This window comes from Scyliorhinus torazame, chromosome X (genome assembly GCF_047496885.1).
Source record: "Scyliorhinus torazame isolate Kashiwa2021f chromosome X, sScyTor2.1, whole genome shotgun sequence".
NCBI classification, from domain to species: domain Eukaryota; kingdom Metazoa; phylum Chordata; class Chondrichthyes; order Carcharhiniformes; family Scyliorhinidae; genus Scyliorhinus; species Scyliorhinus torazame.
In genome coordinates this window covers 25,020,323-25,037,223 of record NC_092738.1, presented here as the reverse complement: position 1 = coordinate 25,037,223, position 16,901 = coordinate 25,020,323, and the positions used below count along the sequence as shown (strand labels likewise).

General features: G+C 43.9%; 1 protein-coding gene across 21 annotated transcripts in view; it reads right to left on the bottom strand.

The window, feature by feature from the left end:
• kmt2d (lysine (K)-specific methyltransferase 2D) overlaps positions 1–16,901 on the bottom strand; it is a 306,604-nt gene that overhangs the window by 114,224 nt on the left and 175,479 nt on the right. For all 21 annotated transcript variants that reach the window (XM_072493795.1, XM_072493792.1, XM_072493808.1 and 18 more), the window contains 7 exons: positions 16,240–16,342; positions 13,840–14,090; positions 13,567–13,640; positions 12,163–12,213; positions 9,359–11,293; positions 2,652–2,831; positions 1,707–1,864 (listed from right to left, as the gene is read on the bottom strand). In XM_072493795.1, coding sequence (XP_072349896.1) covers positions 1,707–1,864; positions 2,652–2,831; positions 9,359–11,293; positions 12,163–12,213; positions 13,567–13,640; positions 13,840–14,090; positions 16,240–16,342 — 2,752 coding nt within the window. The remainder of the gene's footprint in view (positions 1–1,706; positions 1,865–2,651; positions 2,832–9,358; positions 11,294–12,162; positions 12,214–13,566; positions 13,641–13,839; positions 14,091–16,239; positions 16,343–16,901) is intronic.

The window sequence follows — 16,901 nt, the reverse complement described above, 5'->3', positions numbered from 1 at the left end:
CACATCTTTTGTCCATTGCAGTGGGGACATGGCTGGCATATGAATCCTAAATTCCATAACCAAGCAACCACATGGATATATTGTCTACTCTGTCACAAGTTCTTAAACACAATGCCTTTAGTCTATCAAATCTTTTTTGGTCAGTTGGTTGTCGGACGTAGAATCACCGGGCGGTTACAGTACATCGTTCAGCCCATCGAACCCATGCCAATTCAGAGCAATTTAGCTAATTCCACTCCCCCATTCTTTCCCTTCAGGTGTTAATCTGTAGAAATCAATCACAAACAAAGCTAATGCTGAGAATCCTACACAAGCAGTTTTTATTTGCTCAATATTTGTGCACTCTCTCCCTGTAGGGGCACACTCCATTTAATTCAAACGCATAGAGTAGGTCTAAGTTGCCAACAGCCAAGACCTGGGAACACACTCCCCACGAGTGTGTATGCATGTACTGCTAGAATTTAAGCAGCTTAAACTATGCAGTCTGTTAGCATTCAGTACTAGTAAGTTTATTGCTGAAAAAGGGTTATAAAACAAGGGGGGGGGGGGAAGAGAAAAGAAAGGGGAGAGAGGAATTCTTAGATTACTGACACGTCTCCTGGTGTGTCATGTTGCCTATTCCCTGCTTTAAGAATAGTGAGGGATTTAAGTTAAATACATAAGTAAAGAAATCTTAAAATAGAGGCCCTTCATTTATGATTTTCACAAAATAATACTTCTTGGATCTTTGATCCTCAAAGCCTCATTAAAACTCTAAGAATATCATTTAATAGAATTTGACCTTTATCAGTAACTAAATCTGTGGTGCTGACATTCTCCAACATTGCAAAAATACTTTCCTTGTTGCAAGGCAAAGCACCCTCAGGCTCATTGTGAGACACCATAAATCCTCACTCTGTTTTGTACACCCGTGTATATGCACATATACATAAACACTTTAGGCAAGTTGATTTGCAATTTAAAAGCAAGAAAGATTGGCATTTCAAAAGAACACTCCCACAGTTGTGAGCAAGTATGATTAGTCCAACAATTTCCTCCACTACCCTGAACAACATTGCTTTTGTTTTCATCATTTAGTCATTTACAGCACAGAAGGGGCCATTCCGCCCATTGATTCCATGCCAGCTCTCCATGAGTCCCACTGCTCTGTTTGATCTCCGCAGCTCTGCAAGTTTGTGTCCATCTAATTTCCTTTTGAAATCATTGATTTTTTCCATATCCACTACCCTCTTGGGCAGCGAGCTCCAGGTCATTACCACATGGGGTAAAAAAAAAATGTCCTCGCATTTCTACACCCGCCAACATTTTTCACCCTGCCAGCCGAGCAAAGCCCAGCCCCACGCCCCTCCCCAGCTATCCAATCCCTCCGTGCTCTAAAAAGGACTTCCTGGTTCCAGGGTCCATTGCAGTTGTGCACGGGCTTGCTTGCGTTCCCAAAAGCACCTACTGCGGAGTTCTGCTAGAGCTTTTTTTCATAGAATCCCTACAGTGCAGGAGGCTATTAGACCATCGAGTCTGCACCGACCCTCCGAAAGAGCACCCTACCGAGGCCCACGCTCCCACCCCATAACCCGGTAACCCCACCTAAACTTCTGTACAACCATGGGGCAATTCACCACATGCTTTAACAGACTATATTACTGAATCAACCACTGTGCAATGCAATGCCATTTTGATGCAATCGATGATGGTTAAATTGCGCTTACCTGGGAGCGTTTACTTCACCAGTAGGGGTACTGCCCGGCTGTGGAGGCCGACACAGACTCTCATCCTGAGGAAACAATCGCTGTTTATCTATTCCCACTGGATTTATTAATCTTCCGTTTCCAGAGCCTGGGATTAGCCCCCTCAGGCCAGACCGGTCCTGCAATAAACAAAAGCAAGATTTACCAAAAACAAATCTCAACCTGTGTGCCAAAATGGTGAAAATTAACTCAGTTTCAATTGCAAAACCAATGCTTTTTAAAAAAACAACACTATTTTCAACTAGCTGGAAGTATTAGATTAGAGCATGGGTAACATTCCCCTCAATTAGCACCATGAAAAATAGGTTAACTGGCAATAGGCTATTTGTGGGATCACGAGCTGCACATAATGGTTGCCGCAATTGTTCTAAATCACTTCACATGAAATGAGTTACAGGAAGACCAGTGGCGTTTTTTACTTTAATATGGAAATAAATCCAAGTTTGTCTTTCTCACCAAGCTGTGTGGAAGGTTGAGCTGCCTGATAACTGAAGCATTACACTGATTTTCCAACTAAAAAAGCATAAAAGCACTGGAAACCTGGTTATTTTTATTGCAGGGAGCAAATCTACCAACTTCACTGCCAACCTCAGCCAGGTAGTCAAAGTTTGGGGCAGAACGCGGCTGCAGAAGGATCTGCAAAAAGTATTTGCACAAGTGCAAGATTCTACCCTTTCAAATGGGGCTGCAGAGTGTATATTGGAGAGGAATGGCATACAATGGTAATAAAGGAAATACAACTTTTTTGAAGCTTTTGCACATGAAAAGGTATGTTATCTATTCAAATAGGTAAAATCCACAGCTCATTAATGAATTCAGGTAGCAAAAACAAAGCTGATGAAAAGGTCTACAGGGGAAAATTTGGCAAGTTGTTTAAAATGCCAGATATCCAACATCAATATGTACCTGGGAGATGGGGTATGGAGGTGGTGCTCTCGTCTGTAGATCATGGGGCTGACTTGAACTTTCTTGTGACCAACTGCTTGTTGTAGTGCCACCCCCGCATGCAGCTGCCTGTTCCTTCTCCTGTCGCAAGTTATTCCGTTGTATTTGCTGGCGTATCAAAAGCTGACGCAACCTCTGCCGCTGAAACGACAATACATAAAGAAACTCATTTCAACACAATTTTTTCTGGCATATGTTTGCAGCTAACAGTTCCATTACATAGAGATCTAAACTGTAGCAATAATAGCAATTGTTTACAATTCAGAGGTCATGGAAGTCAAATTCTAAGTCTGCCCCACAATGCTGCCTGCCAAAGCAACCGACAAGTTTGGTCAATGCTCAAAATAAAATGGCTTAGATCATCTTAACCCAAATCAGACTGCACAAACATATATTTAGAACTGTGCAAACAAGGAACCAATATCAATCAGTTAACGGTGTAAAGCTACCCAACTGGGGGAAAAAAACACTTCCATTTATATAGCAGTTTGTGTCCTCAATGCCGCAAGACATAGAACATACATACATGTTCTATGTCTTGCGACATTGAGGGCACAAACTGCTATATAAATGGAAGTGTTTTTTTAAGAACCAATCTTTTGAAGGCGAGTCGCTGCTGCAATGCATGGAACATGGCAACTAATTTTTACAGAGCAAGGTCCCACTAACAGAAATGTATTAATGGCAGATATTCTGTTTTAGTTATGTTAATTGGAGGGGTAACTATTGACCAGAACACCAGGGAAACTTGTCCACTCTTCTTCAAAATAGTGCCATGGGTTCTTTTACGTCAACAGAGAGGGGAAATAGGGGCCCGATTTAGGTCTGAGCCAAAATGCAGCCCCTCAGGCAGTGCAACAATGCTCGGAGGTGCAACTTGAACCCACAACTCTCTGACTTGGAGGATAGAATGCTACCCATTTAGCCACAGCTGAATTTCAATTTTTCTAATCATGCGAGTGCGACTTGAAACAGAGTGTAGAAGTTTGGTGAGAAGAGGAAGTTCAGTGAGGAGGTGGAGGAGGCACCCCGTTGCTTTTTCAGTGTAGCAATTGGGGAGGAAGCGAGCGGTTGGCGAGTATCTGGTGAATGTCCGTGAAGTGGTCATGGTCTATTTTCCCCAAAGGTTCAAAATAGTACTAGAGGATGTGATAAGATAAATATCTAGAAGAAAAAGTGTGAATAGTTAACTAATTAATTAAAGCTCATAAATATAAGTTTGAGTTGAAACTTTTCCCAATTGAACTTTGGTTATGAAAGGATTTCTAAAAGCCAAAGAAAGAATACTTTGAAGGGTGCAGAGTGCTAGTCCGCGTCAGAGTCAAGTTCAGTGAGGAGTGCGGTGAGAGGAAAGATGGCGGAGGTGAGCTCTCCGGGTGGGGGTGCTCTGGTAACGATGGAAGCACTGGCGGAGGTGATGGCGGCTGAGTTTGAGAGGCAGATCAGCAAGCATTGAGTGGCATGGGAGAGAAATGCTGGAGAATCTCAAGCAGTCGGTGGAAGACTCGTTGGCCCTGATGAGGGAGGTGATGGGGAAGACATCGGAGACTGCGCGGGTGCATGGTGAGGTGTTGAAGGGGGTGGAGTCTGCGCCATCCAGGTACAGCGGCCAGCTCGCTTCTTTGGAAGCCAAGCTGAAGGTGGAGGACAGCAATAAGCGTCTGAGAGCAAAGGTCGAGGATCTGGAAAACAGGTCCCGGCGGCTCAATGTGCGGACCGTGGGACTACCCGAGCGTATGGAGGGCTCAAGGCCGACAAAATACTTTCGGCAATGCTTGTGAAGCTGTAGGGGGAGGAGGAAGAACCCTCCCCCTTAAGCTGGATAGGGCCCATCGGGCTAACGAGCTGTTATAGTTTTGGTTCCACAGCTACCAGATGAAGGTGGTGCTGCAATGGGCTAAGCAGAACCATGAGGTGGGAAGGCAGTGGTATTGAGATATACCAGGAGTTGGCGAGAAGGCGGGCAACCTTCAACAAGGTGAAGGCAGCACCGTACAAAAGTGGAGTGCGTTTTGGAGTGGTCTGTCCAGCAAAGTTGTGGGTCACGCACATCTCGAGAGGGATCACTTATTCAAGATAGTGAAGGAGGGGGAGGCGTTCGTAAAAGCAGAGGGTTTTGGACTGAGCTGAGAATAGTGGAAGGGGGACTTTGTTGGGAAAAGAGGGACGAGGACGGTGTTGTTTGGCTGTGACTTTTATAGTTTCTGGGACCTTGTATTTTGATATTGTTGATTGAAAATTGTTTTGGGTGACCGTTCGATCGATTGGGTTGCTTCGCTCCCTTTTTTTCTTTTGTGGCTTTTAGGGGCGGGTATGGAAAGGGGGAGGGGGACAACGGCGTTTGGAAGGATGAAAAGTGCGTGGAGGATCAATTGTTTTATTGTTGATTTTTGGGTGAGGGGACTCTGGTGGGGGTGGGGACTACCCTGCTAGCAAATTGCAGTTACTAGTAAACAGGAGTGAGATGGGGGGGAAACTGTGGTCTGCTGATCCGGTTTGCGCAGGTTTTGGAATGCCTAGGTGGTGTGAATGGTCGGGGGATAGGGGAGATAAGAGTGGTATTGAGAGGAAATGGTAGTGGGATTTATGGGAAGGTGGGGAAATACTTTGCTGACGTGACTGGGGGTTGTTTTTTTGCGCCATCCGATGGGTGGGCGCCTGGTACCATCTTGGGCGGGGACTGCTGGTTGAGGAATGTTGGGGGGAATGGGTGATGGGGAGAAGAGAAAGAGTGCAAGAGATCCCCGATCAGTTGCTGACGTGGAATATGCGGGGGTTGGGGGGGCAGGGTATAAGTTAAACCTAGGGAAGAGGTTTTCAGTTACCCCCTGGAGAAAGGAACTAATTTGGGAGTGTTTACAGATGGATTTGGAGCCCAGTCCCCTCATGGCCAAATTCGGGTTGTCAGACCTGCCGGAGCTGTAGATGGGTGCAGTGGCGGCATCTTTGCCTTCACCTCATTGATCGCTCGCAGGCGGGTTCTGTTGGAGGGGAGGTCAGCTTCTCCACTCAGTACCCGAGTGTGGCTGGGGGAATCTCATGGAGTTTTTGCATCGAGAAAGTTAAATACACATTAAGGGGTGCAACGGAAGGGTTCTACAAAGGAAGGCGGCCTTTTATTGTGCTCTTTAAAGAGCTAGTCACCGCCAGCTGTTATCGGGGAGGGGGTTAATGCTGTTGTGTTTGCTGGTTTTGTTTCTTGTATTTAAATCAAAAATGTTTAAGTATTTTTTAAAAAAGAGACATGTATGAATAGTGTGTGACAGGAAGGGACAAATAGTACAAATCGAAGAGTAAACCAGATCAGGCGAGATGCTACAAAAAAAAATAGTAAAAGACCAAAACTTAAGGCTCGGTATCTGAATACATGCAGCATTCAAAACAAAACCGATGAATTGATAGCGCAAATAGAAATTAATAATTACGATCTGACAGAGACATGGCTACAGGATGACATAGATTGGAACTTAAATTTTGACGGGTATGTGACACTTAGGAAGTTAAGAGCAGGTGGAGAGGTGGCTGTTAATTAATGATGGTATTAGCACATAGAGGGATGATGACTTAAATTCAGGAAACGAGGGTGTAGAAGCAGTTTGGGTTGAGATGAGAAATTATAAAAGGCAAAAAGTCACTTGTGTCCCCCTAATTGTAACTGCATGATAGTACAGAGTATAAAAGAAGAGATAATGGGAGCTTGTCAGAAGTGCAATAATCATGGGGGTTTTTAATCTACGTATAGATTGGAAAAATCAGATGGTCAAAAGTAGCACAGATGAGGAGTTCATAAAATGATTTCAGAATAGTTTCTTAGAATTGCACATTGCGGAGCCAGAGGGCAGGCAATCCTAGACCTGGTATAATGTAAAAGTGAACCGGCAAATATTTTTATGGGATAGATCAACAGATGTTCAGTGGCAGATATTTAAAGGGATATTTCAGAATACACAGAATAAACACATTACAATGTAAAAGAAAACTTTCACGGGGAGGGCCCATCATCTGTGTTAAAGACAGTATTAATTTTTTTCCCCTAAAAAAGCATGTATTTGGGCAGCACGGTGGTGCAGTGGTTAGCATTGCTGCCTCACGGCGCCAAGGTCCCAGGTTCGATCCCGGCTCTGGGTCACTGTCCGTGTGGAGTTTGCTCATTCTCCCAGTGTTTGCGTGGGTTTCGTCCCCACAACCCAAAGATGTGCAGGGTAGGTGGATTGGCCACGCTAAATTGCCCCTTAATTGGATGAAATGAATTGGGTACACTAAATTTTTTTTTTTTTTAAAAGCATGTATTTTTGCAAAGGTGGGTGGCAGATCAGAAGATTGGAAAGAATGTAAAGAATATCAAAGAATGACAAAATGATGGATAAGGAAGGAAAACTAGAGTATGGGATAAAGCGAGACAGGAATGTATGGCCCAAGACCAGGATGTCATCAACGATTATTTTGGGCGGCACGGTGAGGCAGTGGTTAGCACTGTTGCCTCATGGTGCCGAGGACCCGGGTTCGATCCCGGCCCCCAGTCACTCCGTGTGGAGTTTGCACATTCTCCCCGCATCTGCGTGGGTTCCGCCCCCACAACCCAAAGATGCGCAGTGGATGGATTGGCCACGCTAAATTGTCCCTTAATTGGAATTTTTAAAAAAAGCTTTAATATAAAGATGGACAGTAAGAGATAATCAAATAGGTAATCGAGAGGTAATCAAATAAGAGTTAAAGTGAATGTTAGTCATATAGAAAGTGCATCTGGGGAATTAGTAATGGAAAGCAGGGCGATGGCAGATGAATTTAACAGGAATTTTGCATCTGTCCACTATAGAGGACATAAGTCATATTCCAGAAATGGCTGTAAATCAGGAAGGAGGAGGAACTCGGGAAACGTACAATCATCAGGGAAATGATATTCAACAAATAGTTCGGTCTTTGGGCTGACAAATCCTCTGGTAAGGATGGACTTCACCCTAAGGTCTTGAAAGAAGTGGTCAATGAGATAGTTGCTGCATTGGTTTTCATTTTCCAAAATTTGTTAGATTTGGGGAAGGTTCCATTAGAATGGAAAATAGCACATGTAACTCCACCATTCAAAATGGGAGAAAGGCAGAAAGCAGGAAACTACCCAGGCCAGTTAGCCTAACATCCGTCACAGGGAAAATGTTAGAAGCCATTATTAAAGAGTTCTCTGAAGGTGTCACATGTGCTGTGGATAAAGGGGAACTGGTGGATGCACTGAAGTTAGATTTCCAGAAGGCATTTGATAAGGTGTGACATCAAAGGTTGTGTGAAATAAAAGCTTATGGTGTAGGGGGGGGGGGGTAACATGTTGGCATGGATTGAAGATTGGCTAGATAACAGGAAACAGAGTTGACATATATGGGTCTTTTTCTTGTTGTCAGCTGTGAAGAGTGGTGTGCCAGTGATCAGTGCTGGGGCCTCAACTTTGTACAATTTATATAAATGACTTGGATGAAGGGATTGAAGGTATGGCTGCTAATTAGTTGATGACACAAAGGTAGGTGGGCAAGTAAATTGGGAAGAGGACGTAAGGAGGCTACAAAAGGATATAGATAGGTTAAATGAATGAGCAAAAATCTGGCAAATGGAGAATAATGTGGACAAGTGTGAAATTGCCCGTTTTGGCAGGAAGAAGAAAAAAGCTTATTATCTCAATGGTGAGAGATCACAGAGCTTCGGTGGTGCAGAGGGATCTGTGTCCAAGTGCATGTATCACAAAAGGCTGGTGTACAAGAGGTAGCAAATTTAAAACGGAGTTGAGGAGAAACTTCTCCCAAAGGGTTGTGAATCTGTGGAATTTTTACCCCAGAGTGGGGTGGATGCTGGGACAGTGAGTAAATTTAGGGAGTTAGACAGATTTCTAATTGGTAATGGGTTGAAGGGTTATGGAGAACGGGCAGGACGATGGAGTTAAGGCCAGGATGAGATCAGCCATGATAGAGTGGCAGAGCAGCCTCGATCATCACATGTACAGCACATTGGTGAGACCACATCCGGAGTATTTTGTACAGTATTTGTCTTTCTTTTAAGGAAAGATGCAAGTGCGCCCGAAGCAGTTCAGAGGTTTACCAGACTAATTCCAGGAATGGGCGGGGTTGGCTTTTGAGCAAAGGTTGGAAAGGTATGGGTTGCATCCACACGAGTTTAGAAGAGTTAGAGAGAACCTGATCGGAATCTTTCAGATCCTGAGGAGTATTGACAGGGTCGAGATGGGGAGGATGTTTCTTCTTGTGGGAGAATCTAGAAATAGGGGGTCACTGTTTAAAAGTAAGAAGTCACTCATTTAAAACAAGAGATGAGGAGAAATTTCTCTTCTTGGAGGAAGGGGAGTCTCTGGAACTCTCTTCCTCAGAAGGCGGTGGAAGCAGAATCTTCAATATCATGAAAGCCAAAGCTGGATAGATTACTGATTAACAAGGAGGTGAAAGGTATCATGGGGTAGACAGGAATGTGGGGTTGAGGTGCCAATCAAATCAGCCATGATCCAATTGCATGGCAGAGCAGGCTCCTCCTGCTTCTAATTCGTATATTGGTATGCATCCCAGTGGTCTACTGCGATTAAAACAGTCAACCATAATTAAGCATGATTATTCCAACTTGAAATACCTTGGTTGGCAAGTATATGTAATCACAAGCTTAATTTAATACCAGAGTCTAACCTGTCTCTGCTTTTCTAGCTCTGTCTGACTGAGATTTCCAGCTTGTGCTCCCCTGTTAAATGGAAGCTCGTGCAAGTCTCTGCTGGGAGATGCTGGAGGATGGACCGGTGTGGAACTCTCGCTGCTTCTCTCTGATGGGGATGAATCACTCACTGAGCGGCTGCTAGTGGAAGTTTGGTATGAGCAATCTTGCTGCAAAGGTAGTGCATCCTGCTTGATCAAGGATGGCCGTAAAGGCATGTTGGTGAAAGTGTCATCTCTTGCAATAGATGCTGTATCTGGAGGTCCTGACTGATTAGTGGCATTGAGTTGAGAGCAATGAGCATCACTTGTATTGAGTTGGCTTCCCATCAGGTGACTTTGTGGAAAATTATTTGCTCGCTGGGATATGGACTGCTGAGAATGAGTTTCTTTAACCATATCGCCAGGTGATGAAGTGAATGGAAATGGACTTTGTGGCTGACCACTGGCAAATGTCTTAGCGCATGGGTCAAAAGAGTGAGGCCTTGGAGATTGAGGCTGCATTACATAAGCTGTTTTTGAATGTGGGTCACTGTGCTGAGAAAACATTGCCGAATGCTGAATGGTACCAGTTGGTTGCCCATGAGATACTGGTGAGGATTTGAAACTGCCGTCAACCATTTGGGGTCTCTGTGGTTTGTGAAGCTGAGCGTAAGGATCTCTTGAAGGTGGTCGAGAATAAGGGTCTGGTGACTGGAATCTAGAAGCAATGGGAGACTGCGGAAATGTCTCATTGGAATGTGGCCTGGGTGTCAATGGTGAACTGCACTGAGACTGTGGACTCATGGGTACCCTGGAGAGGGAATCAGAAGGGAGAGATTTAGGTGGTAGCGGAGAGCAGCTTTCACTAGAAGATGGTCGTGGTGTCAAGGGAGGTTGATGATATGGATCAGAAAATTGCGAAGGAGATTGCCGGTACAAATCAGTCTGGGTTTGTGGTGAGACACCCTGAGATTGAGGATGTAGTTCCTGAGAACGTTGAGCAGGTACTATAACTGTTTGATCCCCATACGATGATCTGGGAGTTAAAGGTGCTTTGAAGATATCTCTGTCCCTCCCATCAGGGAGTGACCGTACATTCATACTTGGATCCAACATTGCAGCTCTGTAAAGCGAGGCCAAGGAATTTGCACTCAAATCTTGCCTCATAACTCCTGCATACTGTTCATTTCTGGGGTGTTGCGCTCCAACCTCTGGATCAGAGAGTCGCCTTAACTGTTCTCCAGTTGATGATGGCAATGTTAACGGTTCGGGTGGTTTTGCGTAACAGTCTGTCGACTGTGATGATCGAAACCCTGGACTTCCTAAAGGCTGATCAACTGTGTGGCTATCATGTGACTCACTAAGCACTCTAGATCGGAGGAAAGAGTCTGGAGCTAGAGGATGCTGATGGTGGGACATCCCTGGCGTTACAGAATGCAGTTCTGAAGAGCTAAGGAGTTGTGGTCGGCCTGGAACAACAGGACGAGGTACACCTGACTGGTGGTGGGAGCTGTTCCATGCTGGTGCTTGACTCGGATTACTGGAAGACTGAATGTTGGGTTCCTGAGGGTACGGTGTAAGTGGATGCCCAAAAGGATCCTGGGCTACAATTCCAGTTGGAGACTGCATGTGCAGTTTTGGGAACAAGTCACTGCTGGAGTCTGTAGATGATGGGCTTGCTGACTGCAGTTTGACAAATTCATTAGTCGAGGTAGTAAATGATTTGTTGCCGTGTAATGAAGCATTCTGGCCTAAACCTTCAATCCTCAGTTCTGCTGGGGAACCCGAATTTCCCCCAACTAATGTTGCTGGAGTGAGACTGGTCACTGCAGTATTCTGAGTCAGGGCTTGCAGGTGACGGGGTGGTTTACGATCCGGTTTTGCATCTTGTCTCTCAATTTTGGGCTGTCTGTTACCTTGCATATCAACTTGCTGTGAAAACAAAAACAAAAAAACAGAACGCCTTGTATTTTATTAATATTTTCTTGGGGAGGGAGATAACAGAGAGCATTCATCAGTAAAAGTCAACTTGGCTCTTGAATGCAAACAAGTATACTTCGGTGGGTACGGAGAGAGATCCAAACATAACCTCAAAGGGGCAGCATGGCGGCGCAGTGGTTAGACTGCTGCACCAAGGCCCTGAGGACCCGGGTTTGATCCCGGCCCCGGGTCACCGTCCATGTGGAGTTTGCACATTCTCCCCTGCGTGGATCTCACCCCCACAACCCAAAGATGTGCAGGGTAGGTGGATTGACCATATCTTTTTATTAAAACATACTAAATTGCCCCTTAATTGGGAAAAATAAATTGGGTACTCTAAATTTATTTTAAAAAACACAACCTCAAGATATATAATCAATTCATGGTTGGGAAAATCTCGCAGCTAAACACAGCTCCGTGTCATTGTCAGTAGGTCCAAGAATGCACGCATCATTCCCCTCAAATGGCAAAACCAGAAATGTAAATAGTAGAGTCTTTTAAACCCCTGGTGAAAGTTTGGATCTGTAAAATATGGGACAGATTCACTTTCCAACAAAGGTCACCGTTGAGTACAAAGGACTGTTGAGACACTTCAAAGTAATTCAGTATGTGACGTGCTTCCAATAGGTTTCAACATACAGATATTAATGAGGGACAACCTGAAGCTGCAAGTACATAGGTATCGCCTAAAATCACACTCGAAAATTACAAGATGCTTCACTTAACTTCAGCTTCCCTCTAATTATAATCAGTTAATTAATTTAAGCATGTTCAGGTAAAGGCTCATGTTAGATTTCCAATGTCAGGTCAAGCTAATTTACCTTCTGTGCCTTGTTGATGCGCTGAGCTGCCCTGTTGTCTTTGGCCTTTTGCTGAAAAGAGAGAAAGGATTTGAATTAGATGCAAAATAACATGTTGCAGATTAAAACAATATTTATCATCTGAAGAGGTCTGTGTGGAACAGTTGACCTGCAGTTGATTTCAGCCATGGAATCCTCTTACCTGATCTGTGAAGTGAACAGGTCAATGTCAATTAATCTCAAAGACTAAACAGATCTCAAACTCAACTTCAAAGTCCACCAAGGTCAAAGACTGCATGCACCATTTCAAGCCCATTTGAGATCTCCTCTGTTGTGTACTTTTTAACCTAGATCTCCTGCAAGGGACCTGAATTTTGAATAACATAAATTAACTTGCTTTAATAGAGCGGTTTGTGTGTCTGTGCAGTGCCTTCTGGGCAAAAGCACATCAGTGTACTGGTAAGAATGGCATTTGCTTTAGGTTGAAAAGAGCTACTCGCACACTTTCTGCAGTTACTAGCACACTTTCCGCAGTGGCTAAATGGTGCTCTCTAAGCCTCTGCTGAATTTTGTCATTGGGACAATCTTCAATCATTGGGTGCACCACAGTCTGGGTTCCCTGCAAAGCCCCCACTTGTGCAGATTTGCTGCATAAAGGTCTTGGCCAGTGTGGAAATAGTTGAGTAATGCCAATTTTGGCATGGCAGGTTGAAGCCAGGTGGGCAGGCTGTGGAATCTGTGTTGAGGAAGTGGTTATTAATGGTGTCGTGTTGGTCTATTCCTGCAGCCAAAGGGCCTCTGCTGTTATTCCTTGGCATGGTGGTCTTAGCCACACAGGCTGGCATGATGGGAGGTGAGCAGCATGTGCATTTGTACGGTCCTTGTGTAGCGGCAGGCTTGGGTTGATGTAAACCTTCTCCAGAAGCTTTCCTGTTGCAATCTAGGCGGATTCCTGGGATGGCCGGACTGTCATATGAGGAGAGATTAAGTCGGTTAGGATTATATTCATTGGAGTCTAGAAGAGTGAGAGGGGATCTAATAGGAACTTATAAAATTCTAACAGGGTAGATTCAGAAAGTATGTTTCCTATAGTGGGGGAGTTCAGAACTAGGGGACATAGTTTGAGGATAAGGGGTAAACCTTTCAGGACTAAGGCGAGGAAAAATGTCTTCACCCAGAGAGCGGTGAATCTGTGGAGTGGGGGGGGGGGGACGAGGCGGAATCAGAGTTTTGAATTTGATGATCAGCATGATAACAATGAATGGTGCAGCAGGCTCAAAGGGCCAAATGGCCTACTCCTGCTTCTATTTTCTATGTATGTTTCTATGCAATGGCCCTCCTTATGTAAGGGGGTGGGATGTTCCTCAGGACTGGGAGATCTGGTGAGGTTTCAAGACAATGTACCAAAGGGACAGAAGCACTTACCAGAAATGGTGCTTTATCAGTTGCTGGGACTTTCCTCCAAATCTTAGTGATCTGCTTACAACGACTTGCCCAGTCTAGGGGAAAATGTTTTAAAAATCAAGGAAATATCTACACAGCCATTCAAGATTGTCAGCAATTAAAGTTGCAATTAGCAACTACAAGAACTAAAAAATGTCCATAATTTGTAAGATGCTTAAAACCATAGCACGTTGAGTCCATTCTTCTCATTCACGGACTCACCCTGTACATTGGAACTTATTCCAGATATCATACCTGGGTAATCATGTTTCAGGTTCGGGAAGTTGATATTTGCGTAGAGAACAGGTGATATGGTTGATAATTCCCCCAAAGCCTCATCTTTTTCCCATCTCAGTATACTCCGCTGGTTGTAGGAGAGCCCATCCCCTTCTCCCTCTGTAGGAGTGGTGGGGGTAGTTGGAGTGGTAGGGGTAGCTGGGGTGGCTGGAGTTGTCCATGGGCTCTGCTGCTCTCCACTGTCTGGGCTGAAAGGTATACTCCTGTCCCTGTAAACCAAGCAAAAAACGTTTTGTATCTAACATAATTTCAGTGCTTGGTACTTGACAAGCTGTCCGAGATATGCCTGCACCACGCCGAAAGCAATCAGTTGCATAACTTCGAAGAAGTTGGAATGACAGCTACTGGAAGGCTGGATTAGGAGAACACTTCTCATATCCAGGATTCAGTACTTATCAATGATTTGTAAACAGTCACTGTTATAGCTCCGCATTGTCAGTTGGTGGAATGAATGTTAGACGGGATTATGGTACATGTTCAGCTGTAGTCAAGAAGACTACAGTAGTGTGTTTCTCATCATGCCATTTATGAGGAGCTCCTGGTACTGTGATGCACCCAGCAAAGGCTAAACATCTACAATACACTGACTGACTAATCACTATCCATCTGGAGGAATGGGTTGAGGTGAACAGTCTGCGTGGGGCCAATGTGGTCCAAGATAACACACCGGCCTCATGCTTTGTAACAGATTTTAATGCAGGACAGTATCGCTGACTAACGTGGCAACCGCTTTCATTTTTAGAACATGGCGGGGTAGACCAATTATTTGGATTTTTCCCCATTCAGCTCAAAACAATCTTTAAAGCCAGTGCTACAGAAGGTAACCTGCCATTAGGGAAACAAACAGCACAAAATGATCAGTATGCTGGGCTAGCAGGTTATCTTTTAGTTGGTGCATTTCCAACAGTACTTCTGCACACACTTAGTGGTGGTGATGCCACAGCTCTTGCAAACGTGTACTAAGTTCCTCAAACTTGTATGCAAGTGGGGTCCTTGTTAATGGCATGTTAACCATATTGTTAAGATACACCGGTGAAGGATATTGTAATAGTACTTAATTAAACAATCCCAGACCAGACCCCAACAGTGAGTAGGATACCAGACCAAAACTCTCATATTTTAGTTGATTTGTAAGACAGTGCGAAAAGAATAATTTGCCCCAGGAGTGATTGCATGAAGAAATAGGGCGTGGTTATTTTTTTAAAACAAAAACTTTATTATGGATACAATATTAAACTTTTGAACTTCACACCCAAAAAGAACAGCTTACAATTGCCCTTTAAACAATACTCCTCAATTTCCCATTAAACAACGAGAAAAGAATCATAACAGCTCTCAATCTATTTTACTGTGGGAGAATTGTAGACTCAGCGTCAGGCAGATCAGACAACAACTCCCCCCTCCAAAATTTCTCCACAAAATACTGCCTCGCTATAGTTTTTCAAAATGTCTCTCTGCCATTCCTTGGCTCCACCCAGCAATGACCTCATCTCCACAAGCTGAAAAACAAATGATCTCTTCAGGCTGCAAAGCACATCAACTCCCCAGGAACTTTCCCAGTCAAACCACAGTCCATTAGCCCAGACTAAAAAACACATTCCATGTCAATTTCACCTTCTGGCTGCTAAAAGCATCCAGGCCCTGAAAAACATTTAAAATAAAAAAAAACATGACCACTGCAGTCAAACACACTCTAATCGCCAGGCTTTTAACCCTTAATTTGCCCAAAACTTAGAATCCAACATTCTTAAAGTCTTCCACTTGTCACAGTACCGACAGCACTTTATCATGAGTGTCTATTTAAGAGGCTATCACTTTTATGTAACTTGTTAATTTGATTAATTAGTCCATTTTACTTTGCTGGTTACTCAATGAGACACTGCTGGGACACGAGTAGTAGGTAGGAAGCAGGCATATGCAATACTGCATTCTGTAAATAAAGCGATCAAACTGGTTTGGGATTGATTTAGGAGGTCTGTATCTCAGGGAAGGGAGTATCTACTCTGCACTGGGCAAACAAACTCAACCTGCGTGATTTCACAATAGCTTGGTTTTAAGAGATTCAAAAATAGCAATACATTTTTACATTTATATGACACACCTAGCAGACTGAAAAAACATTCCAGTAACAACATCAAGATGGCTTTGTAAATCAGATTGCAAGTTTATTGTTTCCATTAATTCAACAAGAATTTTCAAGAGGCCTTTCTGCCAGCACATATTGGGACTAAGATGGGAGTTGGGAGGGAGGGGGGAAAGAAACGGAACTGACAAATCGGAGCAATCAACACCTTTAAATCTTTCAACGACAGCCAATGCACTTGTATTTGAATCCAAAAAATATTACAAATAGTTTACCTGCTTTCCAGAAATGGTGACTGACAAACATTGGGAAATGACTCGCCTGCTGCACCAGACGTCTGTGCCAGAGGACCACCAATAGCAACTGCCATCGTCCCTCCTACAGAACCAAAGGGAAGGGGAAAAAAACAAACACATTTCAGCATTAAGGTGCACAAGACACAACCAGAAAATAAGTGTGCCAAATGTCTATTAAAATGCAGATTGGATGACCCACTGTTCACATTTTTTCATGAACTAACCCATCATAAATAAACACTGAAGCAGCAGCAACAACCAGCTATGATTATTTCCCTTCAGTTCGCATTCCTCATTCTCATATCCTTTGTGTGAAGCAGATTCACGTTTAAACAGTTTTGTTTGAATTCAATTATCAACTTGTTCCAGAATTCCAGCAGCAACAGGAAGAATTGTTTCCTTTATTTACAGTCAATTTGCCATTATTTTTAACACCTCAATCAGGTCATCCCTTAAACTCTCCATCTCCAAATCATTTAACCCATGTTTGCCCGGTCCCATTATTACTCAGTCCCTTTACCCCAGCTAATATCCTGGTGAATTACCACTTTTCCAAAGCTAGCACATCCATCCTAAGCTGGCTCGCCCAAATAGATATTATTCTGATTAGGTCTAATTAGAGCTCGATGTAACTGCACCAA